The 23,239-nt window shown below is 40.3% G+C and overlaps 1 protein-coding gene across 1 annotated transcript; it reads left to right on the top strand.

Annotated features, from left to right (window-relative positions):
* Positions 1-962: 962 nt before the first annotated feature.
* On the top strand, positions 963-23,016 carry LOC306843816 (serine/threonine-protein kinase LATS1-like). Its single transcript, XM_079375493.1, has 8 exons — positions 963-1,133; positions 1,729-2,173; positions 3,323-3,473; positions 13,778-15,189; positions 17,358-17,940; positions 18,929-19,111; positions 20,309-20,415; positions 21,099-23,016. The coding sequence occupies exons 2-8, from the start codon at positions 1,820-1,822 to the stop codon at positions 21,597-21,599; spliced, it is 3,291 nt and encodes a 1,096-aa protein (XP_079231619.1). The 5' UTR covers positions 963-1,133; positions 1,729-1,819; the 3' UTR covers positions 21,600-23,016.
* The last annotated feature ends 223 nt before the right edge of the window (positions 23,017-23,239 follow it).

The following is a 23,239-nucleotide window of genomic DNA, read 5'->3' on the forward strand; positions in this document are numbered from 1 at the left end:
ACTTGATTTGAATTAAATATGATAATTGGATACTTTTTTCAACACTGAGGGGAACCCTGTTCTAATGGACTGTTTTTTTTTCTTCTTCACATTTCTGACTTTCTCAGAAGTGAAAGATGTCAGAGTAAACGTCTATAACTGGGAGACTACATCAAAAATATATGTTTTTCTGTTCCTATTTGCTCAAATAGCAATAGAGAGTGTTAAACAGCTTAAAAAAGATGGGGAAAAAATAGAGAAAGATTGATAAAGGCAGCCAGAAGAGAAAATTGTCAAATTTACAGTGACTCCCACAGCTGTTTCATTAGAAACACCAAAAATATTGATGAACAACTAGCGCTACTTTACAATGATGTGACTACATATTTAAGAACCTAAACAACTTGAATGGGCTATTGAAAATCCCGTATTTGCTGAACGATAATTTGAAAATAGGGGGACATTTCATAACCTTTTGAACTGAAGTGATAAAACACACACATAGGGTTTGCATGTTCCATTGATTGCTGTAATAGATTGTATACGGTACAAACTGTATTTTCTGTCCCCTTACCCTATCTCTGCATCTCACACAAAACTTTGTACATTTTTAGATTAAAAAAAATGGATTTATAACCTTGTTTACTCATGGGGATAATAAAAAAAAATGGTACCGTTTACTGAGAATGAACATAGATGAGGGTCTCTGGGACTCATATCGCAGAAGCATAAATTCAGTGCCACCTGTTGTTAAAAGTGTGTTGTTTATAATTTAAAATGCCTAGTTTTTGTAGTAAACTCCAAATATAGCTTACTCAAAAATGAATATCTTATGCAAACCATGGTTAGGAGGTCAATTTATTATGTAACAAACTGTTGTCCACACAGAAAAGCAGCTGACGCTGACCTGCATTCACACAGAAGGGCCTCTGGCCTGGAGCTGCTCCTCTGGGGGAGGGACTTCACTACATCCGGGCTCTTGTGACGCGCATGACAGCCGTTAAAACTCAAGACGACAGTAAATACCAGAGAGAAGCAGACGGTCCGTCAACAAATACATGCCTCTGTCAGACACGGCAGAGGGGGTATTCAGCATTTAAGAGCTCACAGGGGTCTATACATGTACAAACACGATGTCTCACCTTCATTAAATGGTAAGTGAATGGAATTCGTTTTTAAACGGTGTATGATAGCGCTATGCTATCGCCGCAACTTTAGGCCTCGGTCACCTGTTGTACCGATTCATAAATGATTTATCCGCTTTAAAATGTTTATTGTGCAGTAGGAATAATGTTTAAGGTTTTTAAGGACGTTATGTGGCAATACTTCTGCACATTTCTGGAGTTTCAGGTCTGAGTTAGCAGTGCGTGAATGTCTATACCCTATAGAGATGGCTAGACAGACTTCTGTAGGCCCTGTGATGCTGTTTAGGTAACGTTAGGCACAACTTAGATTAGAGAAAATGAATATAACGTATTTATCACTGCGGTAAGTTAGCTTATTACGATGAGCTTTTTATTGAGTCGTAAATGTTAGTGGTGTAGGCAGCTTTAGACCTGAAGGCATATCTAGACCTACCACAAAAATAAATGTTTTATGGTTTTGAACTATCGAAATCACTAAAAACTAATGTAGAAACACGTGATTAAAAAAAAGTTTATTATTATTTTTGGTGGTTGTTTTTACAAGTTTCAGATATGCATTTTAAGTTATATTAAGCTTCTGTATAACCCTTATGCATCTCTTTAGTGTGCAGGTGAAACATTGAGATCCAGACAGTTTCACTCTTCCAGCCAGAAGTCTCTTCATCACCACCTTAGCACTTAACGTATGTTTTTACATGAAGAGGGGAGAGAAACCCGAGGGATACAGACAGATGCGACCCAAGACGTTCCCCGCGAGCAACTACAGTGGCAATAGTCAACAAATGCTGCAGGAGATCCGAGAGAGCTTGCGGAACCTCTCCCGGCCGCCAGATGCTCTCAAAACCGACGTGAGCGCCGGGAAGGGACTGCCGGACGATCCCAGACAACAAGGGCGCAGCAACAACCCCAGGAACCCCCACCATCACAGAGCACTGCAGGAGATCCGCAGGTCACTCATGCCATTTGCTAATGAAACTAGCTCCAGTGGACACGCGGCAGACATCAACAGACACATGCTGCAAGAGCTACAGGATGCTGGTTTTGATGAGGTAATGGACCTTGTGGAGTTTGGTAGGAAGAGATGTTTGTGTACTCTTCCCCCCAAAATGCGTCATATCAATCACAGGAATGTTCTCTACTGTCACTTTATAATTTCGCTTATTTGAGGAACGACAGAAATGGTATGTTGCCGGACCAGCTCTGGTTGAAGGATCGAGCTCAACGTGTTATACTGAAATGCTCACTAGCACTGGGTGTGATGTACATATTTAGTTGTTTTCTTCTTCAATAAGATTAATTACTCTGCTTTTTTTCATGTGGTGGATGTGCATAAAGGTTGTCAAAACAAATTTTAGTCACATGCTGCGGTTGTACAGGCAGACAAACAGGCAAACCATTGTAACTAGGGATGTTACGGTATGAACATTTCTTATCACGGTTATAGTGACCAAAATTACCACGGTTATCAATATTATCATGGTATTGTTAAAATGTGATGTTCAAAAAGTACCGACACACAAATCACTTAAAAATCAACAAACAACAAAGAAAATGACTCTTTGTTTGCATAATCACTAAAATAATAACATTACCAATGATTTTAAATGACAACTTGACTGACACCAGTTTAATAACATGTTTAAATATCTAATGTAAATGCTCAAAGCTTTGAAAAAGTTTCATAAAAAGGTAAACCTCACATTTCAGCCTTTAAATAAAGAAAAGGGTTGTCAAAATGATAATTGATTAATAAATGTATTTTATCTTCTCCATAAATAATTCTAGATAGCTTATCTGAATTGTTTAAATGTGTAGAATCCACATAAGCTTGTTTTCCCATCAACCGCTCAATTTACAACAGGGCATACAAATTCGGTCCGTTTTTGGCCAGACAGAAACTGCACACAGGCTGAATGTAAATGTAAATCCACTCACTGACAGCAGGTGGCGCTAATGCACAAATATCACACCAGAGAATGCCATTGACCAATCACTGGCAAGTTTTCCAGAGAGCCATGTAATAATAAAACCGTATCACACAAATACACATAAAATTTTCAAGAGCTTCTAGTTATCTCTATTAGCAGCTCTGCATGTTTTGAAATCTTTTGCATTTAAATGCCAGTTAATGAGAGCCAACATACTCTATTGATTCTCAGTAGCAGTAAATTAATACATATATGTGTGCGTTTGTACAGGAGATGGTGGTTCGTGCTCTGAAGCAGACGAACAGTCATAGCGTGGAGGCAGCCATAGAGTATATCAGTAGGATGAACTTCCAGGAGCCTGCGAGGGAGCAGATAACAGCCGCTGCAGCACGGCCTGTCAACACGGCCATAAAACAAGCAGGTAGGTATACTACATGAGCCACTTCCATAATTTGACACATTCATTCCTTTTGATAGCAACATAACATGTAGATATTAATTGCTGGAATTGTTTGGGGGTAGCAGCAGTAAGATATTATAGGGTCAAACTATAATAGTTGTTGTCTGGCACACTTGACCTTAAACCAGCCTAATTAAACAGTAGGGATGGGACGATACACCTACCTCCCGATTCGATACTCTCATGATACTTTTATTTATTTTTTTAAGAATTTCGATTCTACAAGTATTGCGATTCGATATTGCTATGTGTTGCGATTTTTGTTTTTAACTCTAGACCATGGGAAAAAGTTGAATGATACACTTAATATACAGACTGTCACAATAATAAAAAAAAAAACACATCTTAACAGTCTCTATTGCGATTCGATATTACAATTTGTGATTTTTGTTTCCTTATTAAAGACTAGACAGTGAAAAATAGTTGATTATACCCTTAAAAGAGACTGTATATGATGAGTCATATTAACAAAAACAATGCATCACATCTTTCTGAACATTTATTTCAGGAGTATACACAGTATAGCTATATTTTAAACTACCTTGAACCATGAAACTTTAAAGTGGCAAAACCGTGAACTTGAATATTATAGTCAAATGTTAAACAGAATGAGCAGAAAAAATACTTTCTGAAATAAAATAGTGATATGTTACTTTGCATACCGTGTCAGTCATGTTTAGTCATGTTTTCCCGGCAGTTGCGATTCAAAACGTGAAGGTGCAGAGAGAATTCTGGAAGAGGTTTGTTTCTTCGGTATTTTGATGTGATATAGGGCTGGGCGATATGACCAAAACAAATTATCACGATCATTTTTTTCATATCAGTCGATATCGATTATTATCACGATAAATGTAAAATCTTAATTTTTTTCAAGTTTAAAGCCAAATTTTTGCTCAAGTGAAAGTTGTAGAAACCAGAACATTAATTTTCCTTAACAAAATAAATGTCTAAATAGAAAAATGTATTTCTTAGTTTCTGCATGTTCTAATGAGTGATAGTGTTTCAAATCAAGAAACCGGTTTGGGTTGCCTTATAATATTAATAAAAAATCATTTATTTATTTTTTGTCTCTTAGAAATGCACTTTTGATAGTAGCTTGAGTTAGGATGCAGAGGTAAAGTTTTGTTCATTATCAAAATCAGTAACATTGTAAAAATTTTAGCAAGTGTTTTTTTTTTTTAAGCATTGGTCTCCCGTAGTAGCATATATTTATATCGTGATAAACACAATTAAAACCACATATAGCACCTCAATACCATGGTAAAAATATAACTATATGGTTTTTAGGTAGCCTATTTGTATGAAAAACAGTAGTCTAAAAACATTCAGTATAAATACACACATGCTATAGCTTAATCACAGATACATACTATAATTATATACCATAACTCCTGTAATAAAATTCAGTGTGAATATCCCACATTTCTGCCACAATACCATGGTGCACTGAGTGTTACTACAGTAATTCCATGGTAAATGATGGCGATGTGTAGACTGAAAAGCCTTCTGACTGTCTCGTTGCACACAGTGCTTCTCCTGTTTGGCTTTAAACTTTAAACTACCACAGAGTCGTTTGTGTTCATCGCTGAATTCAAGCGCTTCACACTGGATCTCACAGCGCTGCTTAATGCTCGCGTGTAAACGCATCTGATTCTGCTCTAGTGAGCTCGCGCCGCGTGGCAGTTTGAACTTTGATCCGAGCGGATAAACGGTCTGTGTGTCGCAGTTCAAATGAGTCACGCTGTTTCGTTCTGCTTTTGGCACATAAACATTATATCGAACATTTATCGAACTCCTCATATCGTTTTATCGGGGGAAATTATATCGCGATAATTATCGTTATCGAATTATCGCCCATATGCTGATCGTCTGCGCGGTGCTGCTTCAAGTCAAACACACATACATTTCGCCCTCTGTTGGAATTAAAAAGCTCTAACTTCTCCCCACCACCTCTTAGAAAAAATAAAATAATGAAATAAAAATAGATTCTGATAGGGATGCACCGGTTGACCGGCCATAGATCGGAACCCAACGTTTTTTCTTATAATGCGCGATCGGTAACCGGACGTTTTTTTTGTCTTTTTTTTTTTTTTTGGCCGTGTCACTACTCGATCCGTGCCGGAAACACAATTTGTACTGCACATGCGCATAAATGCGTCTACTTCCTGTCTGAAGTATGATGAAACAATTTACGGCAATTTTGGGTAGTTTTAATAAAACTGTTGTTATAATACTAATACTGGTAATAATGTAATATTTTCTTTTGTTGTTGTACCTGATCCGTACCGGAAATAGTCATGGCCTCATGGTTAGAGAGTCAGACTCATAACCCAAAGGTCGTGGGTTCGAGTCTTAGGTCCGGGAGGGATTGTAGGTGGGGAGGAGTGAATAATCAACGCTCTGTCTACCCTCAATACCACGACTGAGATGCCCTTGCACAAGGCACTGAACCCCAAACTGCTCCCCGGGCGCCGCAGCATAAATGGGTCCAGGTGTGTGTGCACTTTGGATGGGTTAAATGCAGAGCACAAATTCCAAGTATCAAGGCCAAGGGACGTGAGGCCAAGGGTCACTTGGCCTCACGTCACTTAAAAAAAATAAACCCTTTTTGATTAATGGATTAGATTTACAAATTAAATGAATTAAATAGTTTACATTTGCCAGACTATTTGGGTAATACAGGTGAGTGAAAATTATTATAAGTGAGCGTTTTACATTTCATTTTTAAATTTTCTAAAAATATGATTTACTTATTTCAGCATACTTAAATGTCTGCATCTAAGAAACACAAAAAACATATATTTTTTAAATTATTTATAAATTCATTCATTCATTCCTTCCCTCCATCCATCGTCTACTACAATTGCTGATTGAGGAACATGGCATTGACCTTCAGGCCTTGTTTATCAACACAGTATGACAAATGTTTCCATGTCATCTTGAGACTGAAATATAAACAAAAAGTCATCCTTTGCTTCAGGGAATTCACTCCTCAGGGCCTTCCTGAGTGCATTTAGTTGATCTTCACTGTTCAGAAATGCAGGCTCTGTCACCTCTCCACAAAATAAGTCTCTGTGATTGTGTACCCAGTACCAAGCTGTATGAAGGTCTCTCACAACGGTAGGCTGTTGCGCCTGGTGAAGAACAGTATTATAAAACATAAATACAATGGCACAAACAAATTAACCCTTAAATGCATACCTCAGGGCCCGTATTCCTAAAGATTCCAAGAATCCTTTTAGAGAGCTCCTAATTTATCTTAACAATTTCTAACTAGGAGTCTTAGTTTAAAAGTGATTCAGGACCAATCTGAGAGCAACTCTGAGCGAGGAAAAGACCAAAACTTGTATCTTAGTGAGGAGGCGGGGCTGACCCCGTTGCTAGCTATGACACAGTCTTTTGAAGACTGTGATTGGTTGGTTGTCCAAGAAGGAAATAAAGGAGCACTTTTGAGAGTAGGGTTTATTATAAGCCTTCACTTGTAATTTTTCCTGATTTACCGTACTCTCTCTCTCTCTCACACACACATTATATATGTATATATATTCTTTATTTTTTATTTACCATGCTGTCACACTTAATGTATTTTATTGGAAATGAACAACGACACAATAAGTGCTGTAACAGACTCAAATCATCACTGCTGCATAGTTGCATTTTTCCAGTTGCCAAGTATGTTAATGTAGTGATTACGTCCATTTCTGGCGCTATGGCATTTCAGCGCGGTGTCGGAGATGTTAGCATGTCTTTAATAAGATCGGTCACAAACATGATCCCTACACGATCTAATGTGTAGCATCTTATTAACGCACTGTCATGCATTGTGTTCAACACATTTCTTCTCCCTCTTCATGTTTCATCCATTTTCTCCGCTGCTAAAGAAACTCTTAAGCCTCTTAAAAGTCCTCATCCGTACTCCTAACAATTTTGGACCTTAAGACCTCTTTTAAGGGTTAAGATGCTTTCCGAATGACTTTTTTCTTTACTAGGATCTTTTCTTTAATTTTAAGAGGAAACACCCACATTTCTAAGAATTTTCTTAGAGTTTTGTTACTAGGAGCAAATCGTAGCACTAAGATTTTTCATTAATACTGGCGCTGGTCTTTAGCGACCCGGGACATCATTCAATACCCTCTCCCTCCTTCATTTTTTTAGAGTTAGACATCAAATTCCTCAATCTATTCATTTTAAGCAATATAACAAGAAAAAAATGTATATACAAGAGTGCCTGTTTTCTGATTAATTTTTTGTAAAAAGTGTATAAGGTCGCTAGAGACCCGAAGTATGTAAATGTGTAAGTATATATTTCCTGTGCAGCTATATTTACATATCCGATGACTCAATATGTGCAATGCATCTTTATTCCTCGGTGGCACTGTTTGATTCACAATGAGGACGTGATGTTTCACTCATAATTACGGCAAGCATAAAACAAGAATATCATTAGCAAAAAATTAACTGGTTTGAATGGCTTTACTGCAGAGAAATTACTGTACACGATGAAATGCGTCACTGTCATTTGATGGTGGATGTGGTGAATAAGCTGCCAGTGATCAAAATATTGATTTTGAAATAATTGAAAACAATAGTTTTGAGAATATGGCTGAGATCGTGAATATGAGTCAGATGCTGAATAGACTGTGGAAGTGCACTCTGACGATGACAGCGATGGTAAAATCATCTGCTCAAATCAAACCCTTCTACATTTCAAAAGGTAACGAAATATGCTTTATTTTATTCTTCTGTAATTGTTCTTAAAATATCAAGAGAGTTAGAGATCCATCCGTGCTGGATGTATAGGTCCGGGTCACTAAAGACCCCGGATATGTAATAATGGTTGGCGAAACATTTTTGCATTTAAGGGTTAAACTATTTATCCAGCTTGCATGCAACCCCTTGATATATGACCACTAAAATAATTTACCTTATCAGTGTCCTCTTCAAACACAACTCTTCTGCTGGGAGACTGTTTGGTGGTGGTGGATTTTGACACCCTAAAGACAGGTTCGAGGGTTCCCTGAAGGAGTTGGGATGATTCTTCTGTCCAGTGTGCAAATCTCCGTTCATGCCTTTGTAAAATATGTAAATGTATATGCACTCTATTTGTATAACACCTTTCTAGTATCATTTTGCCAACAGTGACTTAATACAGCCAGGATACTGAAATTTTAACTGTAGAGTCTGTCATACCCTTCAAGACACAACCTCTCATCAACTGAATGCACCACCACTGGCGAATCAAAAATAAAAACAAACAAACAAAAGCTTCCCTGTAGACTGTTGAGGAAAACACTGGAAAAGGAAATGTGCATCCACGGTTAGTTAACAACTGCTGGCTTGTTTAAACATGTATACATGCATATCCTAATCCTTTTAGGATCATTTCGACCCGGAAATGATTTTAGTTTATTTTTAAAACCAAGCATTTATCATTATGGTATGAGACTATGACTTTTGTCAACCTTGAATTGGGAACACGTACACAAAAATTGAGTGGATAGCAGAGTTTCTGTGGTTGAGAATAAAAAAATAAAATAAAGTTACAAATGCTTCCCTTGCGGGTCGATTGACCCGCATATGAATGAATGAATGAAGTTTCTGAACTTTTTTTTTTTTTTTTTTTTTTTTTTACTACATTAGATCAAATAAATATATATATATATATATATATATTTTTTTTTTTTTTTTTTAATGTAGTAAAAAAAAGTTTTCAGAAACTTCATTCATTCGTATGCGGGTTTTTGAGCTCCAGGGTCACGTATATAAAATCTGACACAATCCACAGAAGATGCATACCCAACCGAAAGGGCTGAGACTACAGAATATCCCCAATGCATCAACAACTCGCATACCCAACACACACACACACACACGCATGGTACACACACTCAAACATTATACCATGAATGATATCAATGCTAGGAAATCAGTCATTTTGGCTGTTTTTGACTTAGTTAAATTTGAGTGCTGTGGTATGTCCTCAGTTTTGATACATTGACCCTCTGACAAGCTGACCCTTTGACGATAGTGGCCACCCCTTTGGAAGAGATGCTGGCTACAGTATATGGTCCTTCGTGCTGACTTGTAAATGTGTCTCCTGTCTGTCGTTTCTTGGGGTCCCTTGAGAGCAGAACATCATCACCGGCTGAACATACTCGCACAAACTTGCGCTTGCGATTTTGGAATGACTTCTGTTGCATGCTCTGTGCTCTCTCTATGTTGTGAAGAACCTACAAAAAAAGAACAGTACCCAAAATTAAAACTCATTTAAAAATACAGAATTCTCTGGTCTCTTGATCAATGAATCGCAGCAAAAAAAAATACATAGATCAGCTTATGACTAGGTCTAATTCCGATAGTAATTCACTACTTCATTTACCTTTATTATTCAAATACAAACCGTTTCACTGAGAACTTTCATCTTATTGATTCTGGTGTCGATGTCATCTTCTGGGTCAGCAACTTCAAAGTCATCTCCCATGGGACAGGCATTCATGACCTCTGGCAGACGTGGGTGTCGATGGAAGAAGAGGAAGTAGGGGCTGTGTCTAGTGGAATACTGATCACATAAGGAAGCTTCCCATTAACTATTAAGTTTGTATTTATCTATAAGTTTGAAAAACTCCACCCTTGACATTAAATAGTAAATAAATTCACCAATTCAGTTTTACTATTAACCATAGATATTATAAATATAATAAGTTAGACAAAACCTGCTTTGCAGTATTGATTCCATACACCACAGCAGGAAGGTGGAGGTCCCAGTCATTGTGGTTGTCATTCACATACAGTGGGTACGGAAAGTATTCAGACCCCCATAAATGTTTCACTCTTTGTTATATTGCAGCCATTTGCTAAAATCATTTAAGTTCATTTTTTTTCCTCATTAATGTACACACAGCACCCCATATTGACAGAAAAACACAGAATTGTTGACATTTTTGCAGATTTATTAAAAAAGAAAAACTGAAATATCACATGGTCATAAGTATCCAGACCCTTTGCTGTGACACTCATATATTTAACTCAGGTGCCGTCCATTTCTTCGGATCATCCTTGAGATGGTTCTACACCTTCATTTGAGTCCAGTTGTGTTTGATTATACTGACTGGACTTGATTAGGAAAGCCACACACCTGTCTATATAAGACCTTACAGCTCACAGTGCATGTCAGAGCAAATGAGAATCATGAGGTCAAAGGAACTGCCTGAAGAGCTCAGAGACAGAATTGTGGCAAGGCACAGATCTGGCCAAGGTTACAAAAAAATGTCTGCTGCACTTAAGGTTCCTAAGAGCACAGTGGCCTCCATAATCCTTAAATGGATGACGTTTGGGACGACCAGAACCCTTCCTAGAGCTGGCCGTCCGGCCAAACTGAGCTGTCGGGGGAGAAGAGCCTTGGTGAGAGAGGTAAAGAAGAACCCAATGATCACTGTGGCTGAGCTCCAGAGATGCAGTCGGGAGATGGGAGAAAGTTGTAGAAAGTCAACCATCACTGCAGCCCTCCACCAGTCGGGGCTTTATGGCAGAGTGGCCCGACGGAAGCCTCTCCTCAGTGCAAGACATAAAAAAACACCTGAAGGACCACAAGATGGTGAGAAATAAGATTCTCTGGTCTAATGAGACCAAGATAGAACTTTTTGGCCTTAATTCTAAGCGGTACGTGTGGAGAAAACCAGGCACTGCTCATCACCTGTCCAATACAGTCCCAACAGTGAAGCATGGTGGTGGCAGCATCATGCTGTGGGGGTGTTTTTCAGCTGCAGGGACAGGACGACTGGTTGCAATCGGCCAAGTACAGGGATATCCTGGACGAAAACCTTCTCCAGAGTGCTCAGGACCTCAGACTGGGCCGAAGGTTTACCTTCCAACAAGACAATGACCCTAAGCACACAGCTAAAATAACGAAGGAGTGGCTTCACAACAACTCCGTGACTGTTCTTGAATGGCCCAGCCAGAGCCCTGACTTAAACCCAATTGAGCATCTCCGGAGAGACCTAAAAATGGCTGTCCACCAACGTTTACCATCCAACCTGACAGAACTGGAGAGGATCTACAAGGAGAAATGGCAGAGGATCCCCAAATCCAGGTGTGAAAAACTTGTTGCAACTTTCCCAAAAAGACTCATGGCTGTATTAGATCAAAAGGGTGCTTCTACTAAATACTGAGCAAAGGGTCTGAATACTTAGGACCATGTGATATTTCAGTTTTTCTTTTTTAATAAATTTGCAAAAATGTCAACAATTCTGTGTTTTTCTGTCAATATGGGGTGCTGTGTGTACATTAACGAGGAAAAAAAAAAAAGAACTTAAATGATTTTACCAAATGGCTGCAATATAACAAAGAGTGAAAAATTTAAGGGGGTCTGAATACTTTCCGTACCCACTGTACTTCCTGAGTGCGCGCTTGATATTCTGATTTGTTCTTCCATCCTGTACATATCAATGCATTTATAAAGTTGATGAGTAACCATAAGGCAACAATAGATCTTAAAAGACAGGTATAAAACGAGTCACCTGCCTGTTGGTTTGGGGACGGTAAGCACTGGAGACGGCATGTTTGATTTTCAGCATACTGAAAATGCTGCCGTTGAGCTGCAGAGGGATCATAAGTTAAATCTGCAAGACTGGAGTAACTGTAGACAACAACATACCCACCTTATTTTTCAACGTGGAAGTAAGCCATTTTCGGAGACTGTGTGAGACTTCTGCTTCATTAAGAGCGACAGGGAAATGAGGAGAAGAATAACAGTGCAGTAAACGGTAAAACTGTTTGCACTACAAACCAGTGTGCTCATAATTAAAATAATATGGTAAAACACACCAGTTTGCAATATCAAGCAGCAAAATGAGCTGTTTTACACAGCTGAATATAGCTGGAAGCAGATGAGATCGGAAGCCACACATTAAATTTACAATTGGGAAAAATGAGGTGGACATGTTGAGACAAGAGTAGGGGGAAAAAACATAATTAAACATTTACAAAACATCACCTTGCAGACGAACTCCTTCCATTGGTCTGTAATTATTTTCCTAACCATGCCGAACGAGTACAGCTTTGAGGTTATTATTGCAGACACCTCAGCTGCTGTCTTAGATTTCATAGGCTCTGCAATCACCCACTTGGTGTACAGGTCAGTCATGGTAAGGACAAACTTGTTTGTGCGTGCTGTTTCTGGCAGTGGTCCAATCAAATCCAAACCAAGCACCTCCCAAGGTTCTTTTACCTGCATGGTAAAAAAATTAGCATCAACCAAATGCTGGTAAAACTGGTTGAGACACAAGGTTGAGACTAGCTTGTTAGTCTTATCAGTTTTCTAAAACCTTGTAAGCGGTACCTTAATAGAATGCAAGACTGGCACAACAGTCTTGATTGGGTCATTCAACTGGCAACGGTGACAGGATTTGACCTAAAAAGTAACAATTTTGTTTTGAACAAAATGTCAAGAAAAGCAGGCACTTGATTCAAGTTGGTGATGACAATAAATATAACTTCTAAATCAATGAGGTATCGAACAATCAGAGGTGGTAAAAATAGACACATTCTTAAGTATAGATACTTGCATAGAAAAAAAATAAACTGGGGGGACTGAGGTGATCATAGTTTCAGAGGGGGACAGGGAGATTGGAGTTAAGAGCTCTCACAGCCTGGGGAAAAAAAGCTGTTGAGCAATCTGACAGAGGGAGCTTTGATACTCTGGTACCTTCTACCTGATGGCAGGAGCTGGAAGAGGTTGTGGGAGGGGTGGGTGGGGTCCTTCACGATGCTGGAGGCCTTGCTGGAGCATTGTGCAAGGAAAATGTCCAGGATGGATGGGAGAGGGGCACCGATGATCTATGCGGTAGTGTTCACTGTCCGTTGTAGGGTCTTGCGGTCAGCAGCACTGCAGTTCCCATACCACACAGAGATGCAGGTGGTCAGCACAAAAGGGCACCGGCGGCTGAAAAGGGCAGCATTTATATTCATATCATTAAATATAAATGCTGCCTACTGGAATTTAAATATTTGTAGCCTATATAACTCGGTTGCATATGTTTTCTCTAAAAATAAATAGCAATCGAATTGAAGTTTGGACTTCTTAATCGTAACCTTTAATATTATAATAATGCATCAACTGGCAGGGTTCCCTGTAAAGCATTAGCTGAAATTATTTTTTTTCCTTAAAGGGAAAGTTCACCTAAAATTTAAATAAACAGGATTGTGAAGAGGACTTGTAAAAGTCTTCTCAGATACCTGTTGTTGATGTATGGATGCTTCCTCTCTAGGTCCATCCCAAATTCCACCGACAGTGTTGCGGCGCCAAAGCTGGAAGGGTTCAAAGGAGTCTCTCGCCCCACAGCGACACAGTTCTCTAATGACTGATGGCATGATTTACCGTCCCAGTAGCCCTGGACCTCAAAGTGACCTCTCACGGCCTGCAACCTTTCCTCAAAATCTTGCCGCTGCAGCCAGTGGTCAACGAGTGAATCCTCCCCTCCCACGGCAGGTGCGTAGCATCACCCCTCCTCCCTTCTCATGGGACTCCAATCCCTCAACCAAGCGGTATTCTGGGAACTTGGATTACCTGGTGCCTCGGCTCTCTCCTGTGCCTCAGGGGCCCCGACCTGATGGCTATATAAACCCTCCGTCCCAGGCGCAGCGAGGGATCAGTCCGGTGCCTGTGGGTCGGCAACCCATCATCATGCAAAACTCCGGGGGCAACAAGTTCACCTTCCCTCCATCCTGGCCCCAGAATGGCAGCATACAAAGCGAGTATGTGGGCATTAATAGTAGTGGCCGCCAGCCACCACCACCTCCATATCCCATGCACCAGACTAACAGACAGAGTCCCACGGCGCAGCAGATGCAATCCAGCACTCTTGCTTCAACCTCAAACGGAGCCAACCTTCCCCCAAGCATGCTGGTGCCCAACCGCAATAGCCACAACCTTGATATGTACAACCTTGGGGTACTACCCCAGGTCAGACCTCCTGTGCAGCAGCCTCAGACTTCCCCCGGTCACAGCACCAATCAGGACGTTCCTTCATCATGGCCCCACAGCGTTCCAGGGCGCTCCAACTCCTTCACCAATGCCCAGCCCAGTGGACGTCAGTGCCCGTCTGTGCCCAGCTCTCAACCCTCCGGCACAACCGTCACCACCATTACACAGGCCCCCATTTTGCAGCCAGTAAAGAGTATGCGAGTGCAGAAGCCAGAGCTGCACACGGCCGTGGCCCCTACACACCCACCATGGATGCAGCAGCAGCCTCCGCCCTCTGCTTATCAAGATCCGTCTGCTTCCACAGCTGCTCCTGAAGTCCCAAGCTACCAAGGCCCACCTCCACCTTACCCTAAACACCTGCTACAGCAGCAGCCTCCACCGGGGTACGACCCCAACCCCGGCCCAAAACCCAGCAATAAAGAGGACGACGGGTTGGACAACGACAATGACACTGACAGCACCTGCTCCAGCGAGCCCGCTGAGGCCTCCGAGGAGCGCGAGAAGAAACTGATCACGACGTCTCCCGTGCCGGTGCGGCGTTGTAAACGCGACGAGGAGCGCAAGGGGGAAAGCAGAGTTCCCATATACTCCCCGCAGGCTTTCAAGTTCTTCATGGAGCAGCATGTGGAGAACATCCTGAAGAACCACCAGCAGAGGATCCGAAGGAAGAAGCAGTTGGAGAGCGAGATGCAGAGGGTTAGCATGCATTTCTTCACTGACACAACCTCTTACGATGTTCTTTGCTTCTCTGCTCTGCTGTTAAAGGTTTAGTTCACCCAAAAATGAAAATTCGGTCATTTATTACACAGCCGCATGTCTTTCCAAATACGTAAGACCTTCATTCATCCTCGGAACACAAATTAAGATATTTTTGATGAAATCTGAGAGCTCTCTGATCCTGCATAGACCGTAACGCAACTGCAATGTTCCCAGTACCAGAAATGTAGTAAGGACATCTGTGAAACTTTGGTCTATGTGACTTCAGTGGCTCGATTTCAATTTTGTGAATCTACGAGAATACTTTTTGTGCACAAAGAAAACGAAAATAACGATTTTATTCAACAGTTCTTCTCCCCTGGGAACATTTCAGTTGCATTGCTGTCTATGCAGGATCAGAGAGCTCTCAGATTTAATCAAAAATATCTTCATTTGTGTTCCGAAGATGATCGAAGGTCTTGCGTGTTTGGAACGACATGAGGGTGAGTAATTAATGACAGAATTTTCATTTTTGGGTGAACTAGCCCTTTAATTTCCTATTGACTTTTAACTTTTCCAATCTTTCTTCCATTATTCTTTCCTACCCTTTTATGCTCCCTTTCTCTTGTCTGTCTGTCTTCTATATCTTTCAGTCTGTGGATCTCCTCCGTAAGCCTACTTTCTTTTCTATGTGTCATCAACTGGCTTTCATAGTTTAAAGGTTTCTTCTGGAGTAATCTTCGCTCAAGTGTGGTAACGTAAGACCCTGTCAGTTGGACAGCATGTGTATGTTGCTCAAACATTCTTATGAGCTGTGTTCTAAAGCCTAGTGAGCTGCCTACTAATACAGAATTTTAAGGTGTCATAGGTACGTTGCGCTATGCGTTATGAAATTCAGGCAGCGTAATACTTCTCTTTGGCTAAAGTGTACAGCCAAAATTTTAGGTTGCAGAGAATCCCAAAATGCAATGTGGTGAGTTCACGTTAACAGTTTTTTCCTTAATATTAATGCACACTGTTTTTTTTTTATACTAACCAGACTATTGTGTTGTTAGGTTTGCCATGTGCTAATACCAATCCTTACTTAAAATCAAGGCAAGTGTAATGAGTGCTATCTGTACGACACAGAGTTGCCTACGAAGAGCATTTCAGATTGGCCGCTTAAGAAGTTCTGTGATGATTAGGAAAGCTATCTATAGACAATAGACTGTGAGGCAGCTCACTGGGTTTTAGGACAAAGCTAAGATCTTAAGGGTTTCCTGCAGCTCTGTAAGTTCACATCTATGCACATGAGGGGTTTGTCCTGTCTTTTCACATTTTCTGTGCTGATTGTTATGTGTTGGGTAGTGATATGTATGAATGGAGCAGAGTTACTACACTTTTACTGGTAGATGAAGGAATATAAGTTTAGACAAAATATTTATAACAGAAACGTACAGTCGGTGACTGATTGTGTAGAATTTATTGTATGATAGATAATATAAATCTGAAGTGTTTGGTGTGTGTATATTTCTTGAAAACCCATCTCAAACCTTGTATTTCATTGTTGCATCTGTGATTAAGGTCCATTGCTGTCTGGCTACTTGGCTACTGGCTTTGTTTTTATGTGTTAGTGTTATGATCATAACATTTCAGTAAAATAAAACCCAATTTCAGTGAACAAGATTTCAGGTTAAGGTTCTGCCAGAGTCTTATCAGAGCATATTAGATACATACTTGTGTATTAAAATGCACATAAAAATAAATCCAGGCAGCCAGCATGTGCCACTGCGTATCAGTCATGAGAGAAACATATTACAGTTGAAATTCTAGCATCATTGCAAATTCAGTTTGAAATTTCAAGTACATTTGCATTTCCTAGTTGTGCTAGCACAATCTAAGTATTCACAATATCTAAGTATTATAATAAAGAGCAGGTACTGAGGTAGTTTTGATGACTGTAGGAAACCCTGTGCATTGCATGCGTTGCTGTTTTTCAGTGCTGGATGCTGCTGCCTGCCAAAGCTGTGAATATTACATGATTGAATAGCTTGTATGTTTCCTCAAATAATTTCAGAAGTTCATTTAATCTGTGTCTTTGTGTGTTGTGTGAGCGAGTTTGTATTTAGGCCTGTGTGTAAGTATCTGTTTTGTTAGGGCTGGTATCTCAACATGTATTGTGTGTTCAGGTGGGACTTTCAAATGACGCACAGGAGCAGATGCACATGATGCTGTCCCAGAAAGAATCCAACTACATCCGCCTCAAGCGCGCCAAAATGGACAAATCCATGTTTGAGAAGATCAAGACTTTGGGAATCGGGGCGTTTGGAGAAGTGTGTTTGGCTCGGAAAGTGGACACGGGAGCTCTGTATGCCATGAAGACCCTCCGTAAAAAAGATGTCCTGTTGCGAAACCAGGTGGCCCATGTTAAAGCTGAGCGGGATATTCTCGCTGAAGCTGATAACGAGTGGGTCGTACGCTTGTACTACTCGTTTCAGGATAAAGATAACTTGTATTTTGTGATGGACTACATCCCTGGCGGGGACATGATGAGTCTTTTGATCAGAATGGGCATTTTCCAAGAGGACTTGGCTCAGTTTTACATTGCAGAGCTCACCTGTGCTGTGGAAAGCGTCCACAAAATGGGTTTCATCCATCGAGACATCAAACCTGACAACATCCTAATTGATCGTGATGGACACATTAAACTGACAGACTTTGGCCTGTGCACTGGCTTCCGATGGACTCACGACTCCAAATACTACCAAAGCGGTGAGCCTAACAAACAACTCAAAGACCAAAATACATTTATGCTAAATTGACCCCATTAATTTGTGCTATTATAGACAAATAGTTACTTTTATAAAATCTTGCCAGTAGTTAATGCAGTATGTTAATGCATTGAGGATATAATTTTTTGCGTCCCGTGGGGACATAATTACTGATTATAATGGCTTATACTGTCTTTTTACGCATCACATTGCCATGTCTGCATTTGTGATCAGTGAAACGACAAACAACAAGCACTACTCTACACAGCTCAAAACTCGCATTTGTGGCAGATTCTTTAAATAAGAAAACATACTTACAGGCTGTGAGTCAGAAGCGCCAGACTGTCCTTGTAAAGTTGGAATTGCCCCACTTTATAAAAACAGCTGGCAGGCTACTCTCCCAGGTTCAGGAAATAGTCCTCTGTAAAATGTGCTGCACACACTCTAATATTTGGGTTGAACTGTTCTGGAACAGTGTTGTAAACGCAGCTTAACCACTGATTTCTAGTTGTGTCCTCTCTTGGAAGCCCAAACAAATCACTTTCGCTTTCACAACGAAACACAGCGTCTCCAGGACTTGGCGCCAGCAATACTACAGCGAGAATAATAGTTCCGCCTGCTTTTTTTGCGTACACATTTGGGTGGTGTTTTACAAATCTCCCCACACCGTGACGTAGACATGTGGGGGCGTGTTTAAATGTTTTAGGGGGGCGTGGCAGAGTCTTAACTTTTAGTTAAAAATACTTTTAGATATTAAAGAATATCTCTTTGGTTTTTAGACTTTAGTCTTCGCAACTTCAGGGATCTTATCTATGCACAAACAGCTTGTAACACTCCAAAGAGAAAGGAAAACTTGAAGTTGCATCATATGACCCCTTTAAAATGAATGGATCCTGAATGTACTGTTGAATGAAACATATTGGAGAATTGATAAAGGACTTTGGTTTAACTAGGGTAAGGTGTTCAACTTTTTCTGTCTGTCTTGTCAGGTGATCATGTGCGTCAGGACAGTATGGACTTCAGTAAGGAGTGGGAAGACAGTCCTAACTGTCGCTGTGGAGAACGATTGAAGCCACTGGAGCGCAGAGCCGCTAGACAACATCAGCGCTGCTTGGCACACTCATTGGTGGGGACTCCCAATTACATCGCCCCTGAGGTTCTGCTGCGCACAGGTATGTCAGTGTGTGTGCAGTAGCACCTATGCATGAACAATAATAAACTTAATTTATCAAGCACTTTTCATACACTTACAAGGTTTGCCTGACAAAGAAATGTTTCATGCAAGAAATAGTTCACACATAAATAAATAAATATTCTCGCCCACATGTCATTCAAAATCTGCATGACTTTCAGTCTTCAGAAGATGTCTGTGACAGAGACATCATTCATGCTCATTGCATCTTGTTTTCCATACATTGAAACAAATCAAATGAGCATTTCAACATTTAAGGCTGTTCATCTCTAGTTGGAAAACAAAAGACAATATCAAACTTCAAAACAATCTCTTAGTACACTTGAGCAGGAAGAATAAAGGCACAGTTATACTTCTGTCCATTCTTTTTAATTATCAGTATTCATTATGGTCTCGTCTTTATTTGCATTAATGCTGTTATTTGTGTGATGGAAGATGTGTATCTAAACAGTGCTGATTCAGCTTTGCAGTACTAGAGTAGATGTGTCAGTAAAAAACATACACCCTCAGATGTAGATTGCTCACGAGTAAATTTGAATGTACCACAGTGTTTTGTGCAGAAACCGCTCTGTGTGTTGCTGTGTTTTGCACTCTCATTTATGAGGCAGCAGAGCAATTCCTGAAATCAGATTAAGTAACTGGTTTATTTGCACATATATATTTAAAACTGGAATTATGTCCATTTTTGCAAAAGGCTTGTGCTGGGTTGCCAGGTTTTCGGAACAAAACCTGCCCAATTGCCACTCAAAACTAGCCCAATCGTGCTTTGAGGGGGGTCCCCTGGTAAAAATCGCGTTCCGGGGGGTAAATACATGTATTTTGGCAGGGTTCCCCTGGTACAATTCGCATTCCAGGGGCTAAATCTCACATTATCATGTTAAATCTCGCTTCAACCCGCGGACATAAATAACAACCCGCGGCAACAGTGTTAAAGTAGCCCAATTCACTTGGCAGCACTGGGCTTGTGGTACAATTGGTTTTGTTGATCTATAACGGTGGCACATGTGCTATTGTTCTGCGTGATCAAGTTTTGAACTAGTTTCTGAGTCATGTTGCTCGTTTAAACTGTGTTGTAAGGTACAACAGAACTTTCCACTGATTTCATAACCCTATTAATTCATTAAATTGGTATGATTTTTGTTTAGTTTTATTTATTTACTTGTTTTCTTAATCCTAGGTTACACCCAGCTCTGTGATTGGTGGAGTGTGGGTGTTATCCTCTATGAGATGGTAGTCGGTCAACCTCCTTTTCTGGCAACAGCTCCTCTTGAGACTCAGATGAAGGTGAGAGTATATGTTGGTCCTTACAGGTGGATATGTGTTTGGTCTCATGTTGTAACACAAACAGTGGTGGCCAAAATGATTAGAACACCTGACAGATCTGAAAATACTGACTTTTTTGCCTCCAAAACATGATTTAATTTCATAATGTTCATGAAACATGCCGATGATTGCTCTGAGCACAAAACTACTAGATGAAATGAGTCGTACTGTTTTTGTCCACTTTTAACTTTAATATTTGGTATGTCCACCTTTTGCAGCAATTACAGCAGCACATCTCTCTGGCATAGTGTCAATATATTTCCTGAGAACTTCAACACTAATGTCATCTCATGCCAAAGGCTTTCCTTTGAATGTACAATAGATCTATCCACTTTATTTTCCAACTCGCCCCAAATTTGCTCGATGGGGTTGAGGTCCGGACTTTGAGGGGGCCAGTCCTTAATTTTTTAGTGTTCCAGCAGATTCCTTCCATCGCAGGTAGTTCATTTTATGGGTATTGTAATGGCCAATTCAACAAAAATGACTGAAACCTCTTAAATATGCCAAGTGTATGCAGCATTAACGAGCAGAGGCGACACTGGGCCAAGTAAATCAACAGATGCTGTGAGTCGGTGCAGTTATCAGCTCTATGTTAGCTACACACAGAGTTGAATCATCTTGCTGTGTGTTTGTGTCCGTCTCAGGTGATAAACTGGCAGACGGCTCTACACATCCCCCAGCAGGCCAAGCTGAGTCCGGAGGCCACCGACCTGATCCTGAAGCTCTGCCGTGGCCCGGAAGACCGGCTTGGGAAAAACGGAGCCGATGAGATTAAAGCCCATCCCTTCTTCAAAAGCATCGACTTCTCCACAGATCTGCGGCAGCAACACCATGCGCCTTACATCCCCAAAATCACACACTGCACTGACACCTCCAACTTTGACCCCGTTGACCCCGACAAACTCTGGAACGACGATGCTGACGGCAACCACAACGACACACTCAACCGCTGGTTCAAGAACGGCAAGCACCCGGAGCACGCCTTCTACGAGTTCACCTTCCGCCGCTTCTTCGACGATAACGGCCACCCGTACAGCTGTCCCAAGCCCATCGAGTGCGAGGATTATGACGGGGAGGAGGACGAGCCGGTCAACCCATCGAAGGCCTTGGGGCCAGAACAGGGGCGGGATTTAGTCTATGTTTAGTGTGAATGCGTGTGTGGGGGGAAACTAACCCAGAAATCAAAAGAACCCAGAAATGATATTTTGCATGAGCATAAATAAAGCCAGGACCATTCATATCAGCATTTCATGACAATTTGATTTCAAACCACAATTTCTCTTTACTGTAATGCAAACAAATATATTTAATAATAATAATTGACAATTACACATAGTATTTTTTTTCGCTGCCTTTATGCTGACGTGAAGAAATAATGCATGACTTTGCATTATAGTCATATTTTTATGTAATTAAAATGATTACAGTTAAGCAAATCGCCATTTAAAACAATGAAAATGACAAATTCAGAAGTAGAAGATTTGAACAGGAATTTTGAGGGAAAATGTCTTTAATTCTCAGGAACATGGCAATAATTTGAACTGCTCTAAAAATGGGCTTGATTTTTATTATGCAAAATATAATTTCTTCTTTCTTTTGATTTGTGGGTAACATCGGGGCATATTTTCACGAGACGGACTTGTGTAGAATGTGAGTGTTTTTATATGTTTGTGAGTTTGTTTTCTCTCTTCTATCTCTGTTGGTGACTGGTGGAGTCTGCCTTGACACTTTGTGCTGTATTTATTATTTTTCCTTCAGGATGCACTTGTCTGGTGCCTTTTAAACAACCGAGAATCTGATGATGCAGTGGAGCTCTGTATTTTTACTCCTCTTTAATTTATTTAAAGACTTTTTTTAATGGTAGCTGAAACAAGTTGAGTATTTTCTTCCTGAAATGATGTCTTTATTTATGATTGTGTGGATTTGAGCGGCACAGGGCACTAGACTACACAGGGACTTTGATTTTATGCCTTCTTTCACCAAACCTATGAGGGAGATCATCATGTGCGCTGGTGAATTTAGCCAGCCGGTCATTATATAAGTTCCCAAGAAAAAAAACATTGTAAATTCTTGCTCTGTGTATTTTTTATTTATACACAGAAATTGTATGTATAAGTTATGCAGTGTAAATTAGCCTAGTACTTTACTTCCTTTTCATAGTCCCAAAGGTTTAGGAAAGAAACCATGGGCTAGATGCTGTTCTGTTCCACAGGATATGATGTCAAAACACTACAGTACATATCACTACAGATCCTGAGCATAACACTTTTGAGAACCCTGCTCTGGTTTCTCTCCTCGTTACGAAGAGATTTTACTGTCACTACCAAAGCCTTCTGTTCTTCTGCAAGGACGGTTTCCTGGCGTCATTGTTTTAGTATTTTATTTTTCTGAAATCTCTAATATCCTGTGCATCTCATAATGTAATAAGGAAATCCTTTTCTTGATTAAGCTGGTGGTCTTATTCCCAGGAAAAGCATCTGTAGCTACTTTGAGTGTAAATTTGCCTTGAATGGGAGAAAGCATAGGGTGGTAATAAATAAAAGGTCTTCAGCACAACCATATACTTCAGTGTCTGGTGTTTGTGTGTAATTGATATTTCTACATATGAAAGCTGAATAAATAAGCATTCCATTGATGTATGGTTCGGACAATATTTGGCCAAGATACAACTATTTGAAAATCTGGAATTTGTGGATGCAAATGAAGTGCTTAGCAGTGCATGTTACTAATCAAAAATGAAGATTTGATATATTTACAGTAGGAAATTCACTAAATATCTTCATGG

Source organism: Barbus barbus, assembly GCF_936440315.1.
Source record: "Barbus barbus genome assembly, chromosome: 24".
NCBI classification, from domain to species: Eukaryota; Metazoa; Chordata; class Actinopteri; order Cypriniformes; family Cyprinidae; genus Barbus; species Barbus barbus.

What these genes read in the sequence shown, in the direction of transcription:
- LOC306843816 (XM_079375493.1), top strand. Translation starts at nt 1,820, where the DNA reads ATGAAGAGGGGAGAGAAACCCGAGGGATACAGACAGATGCGACCCAAG. An exon ending in TGAGGTTCTGCTGCGCACAG is followed by an intron (nt 19,112 to 20,308) that starts GTATGTCAGTGT and finishes TCTTAATCCTAG; the next exon opens with GTTACACCCAGCTCTGTGAT. An exon ending in CTCTTGAGACTCAGATGAAG is followed by an intron (nt 20,416 to 21,098) that starts GTGAGAGTATAT and finishes TGTCCGTCTCAG; the next exon opens with GTGATAAACTGGCAGACGGC.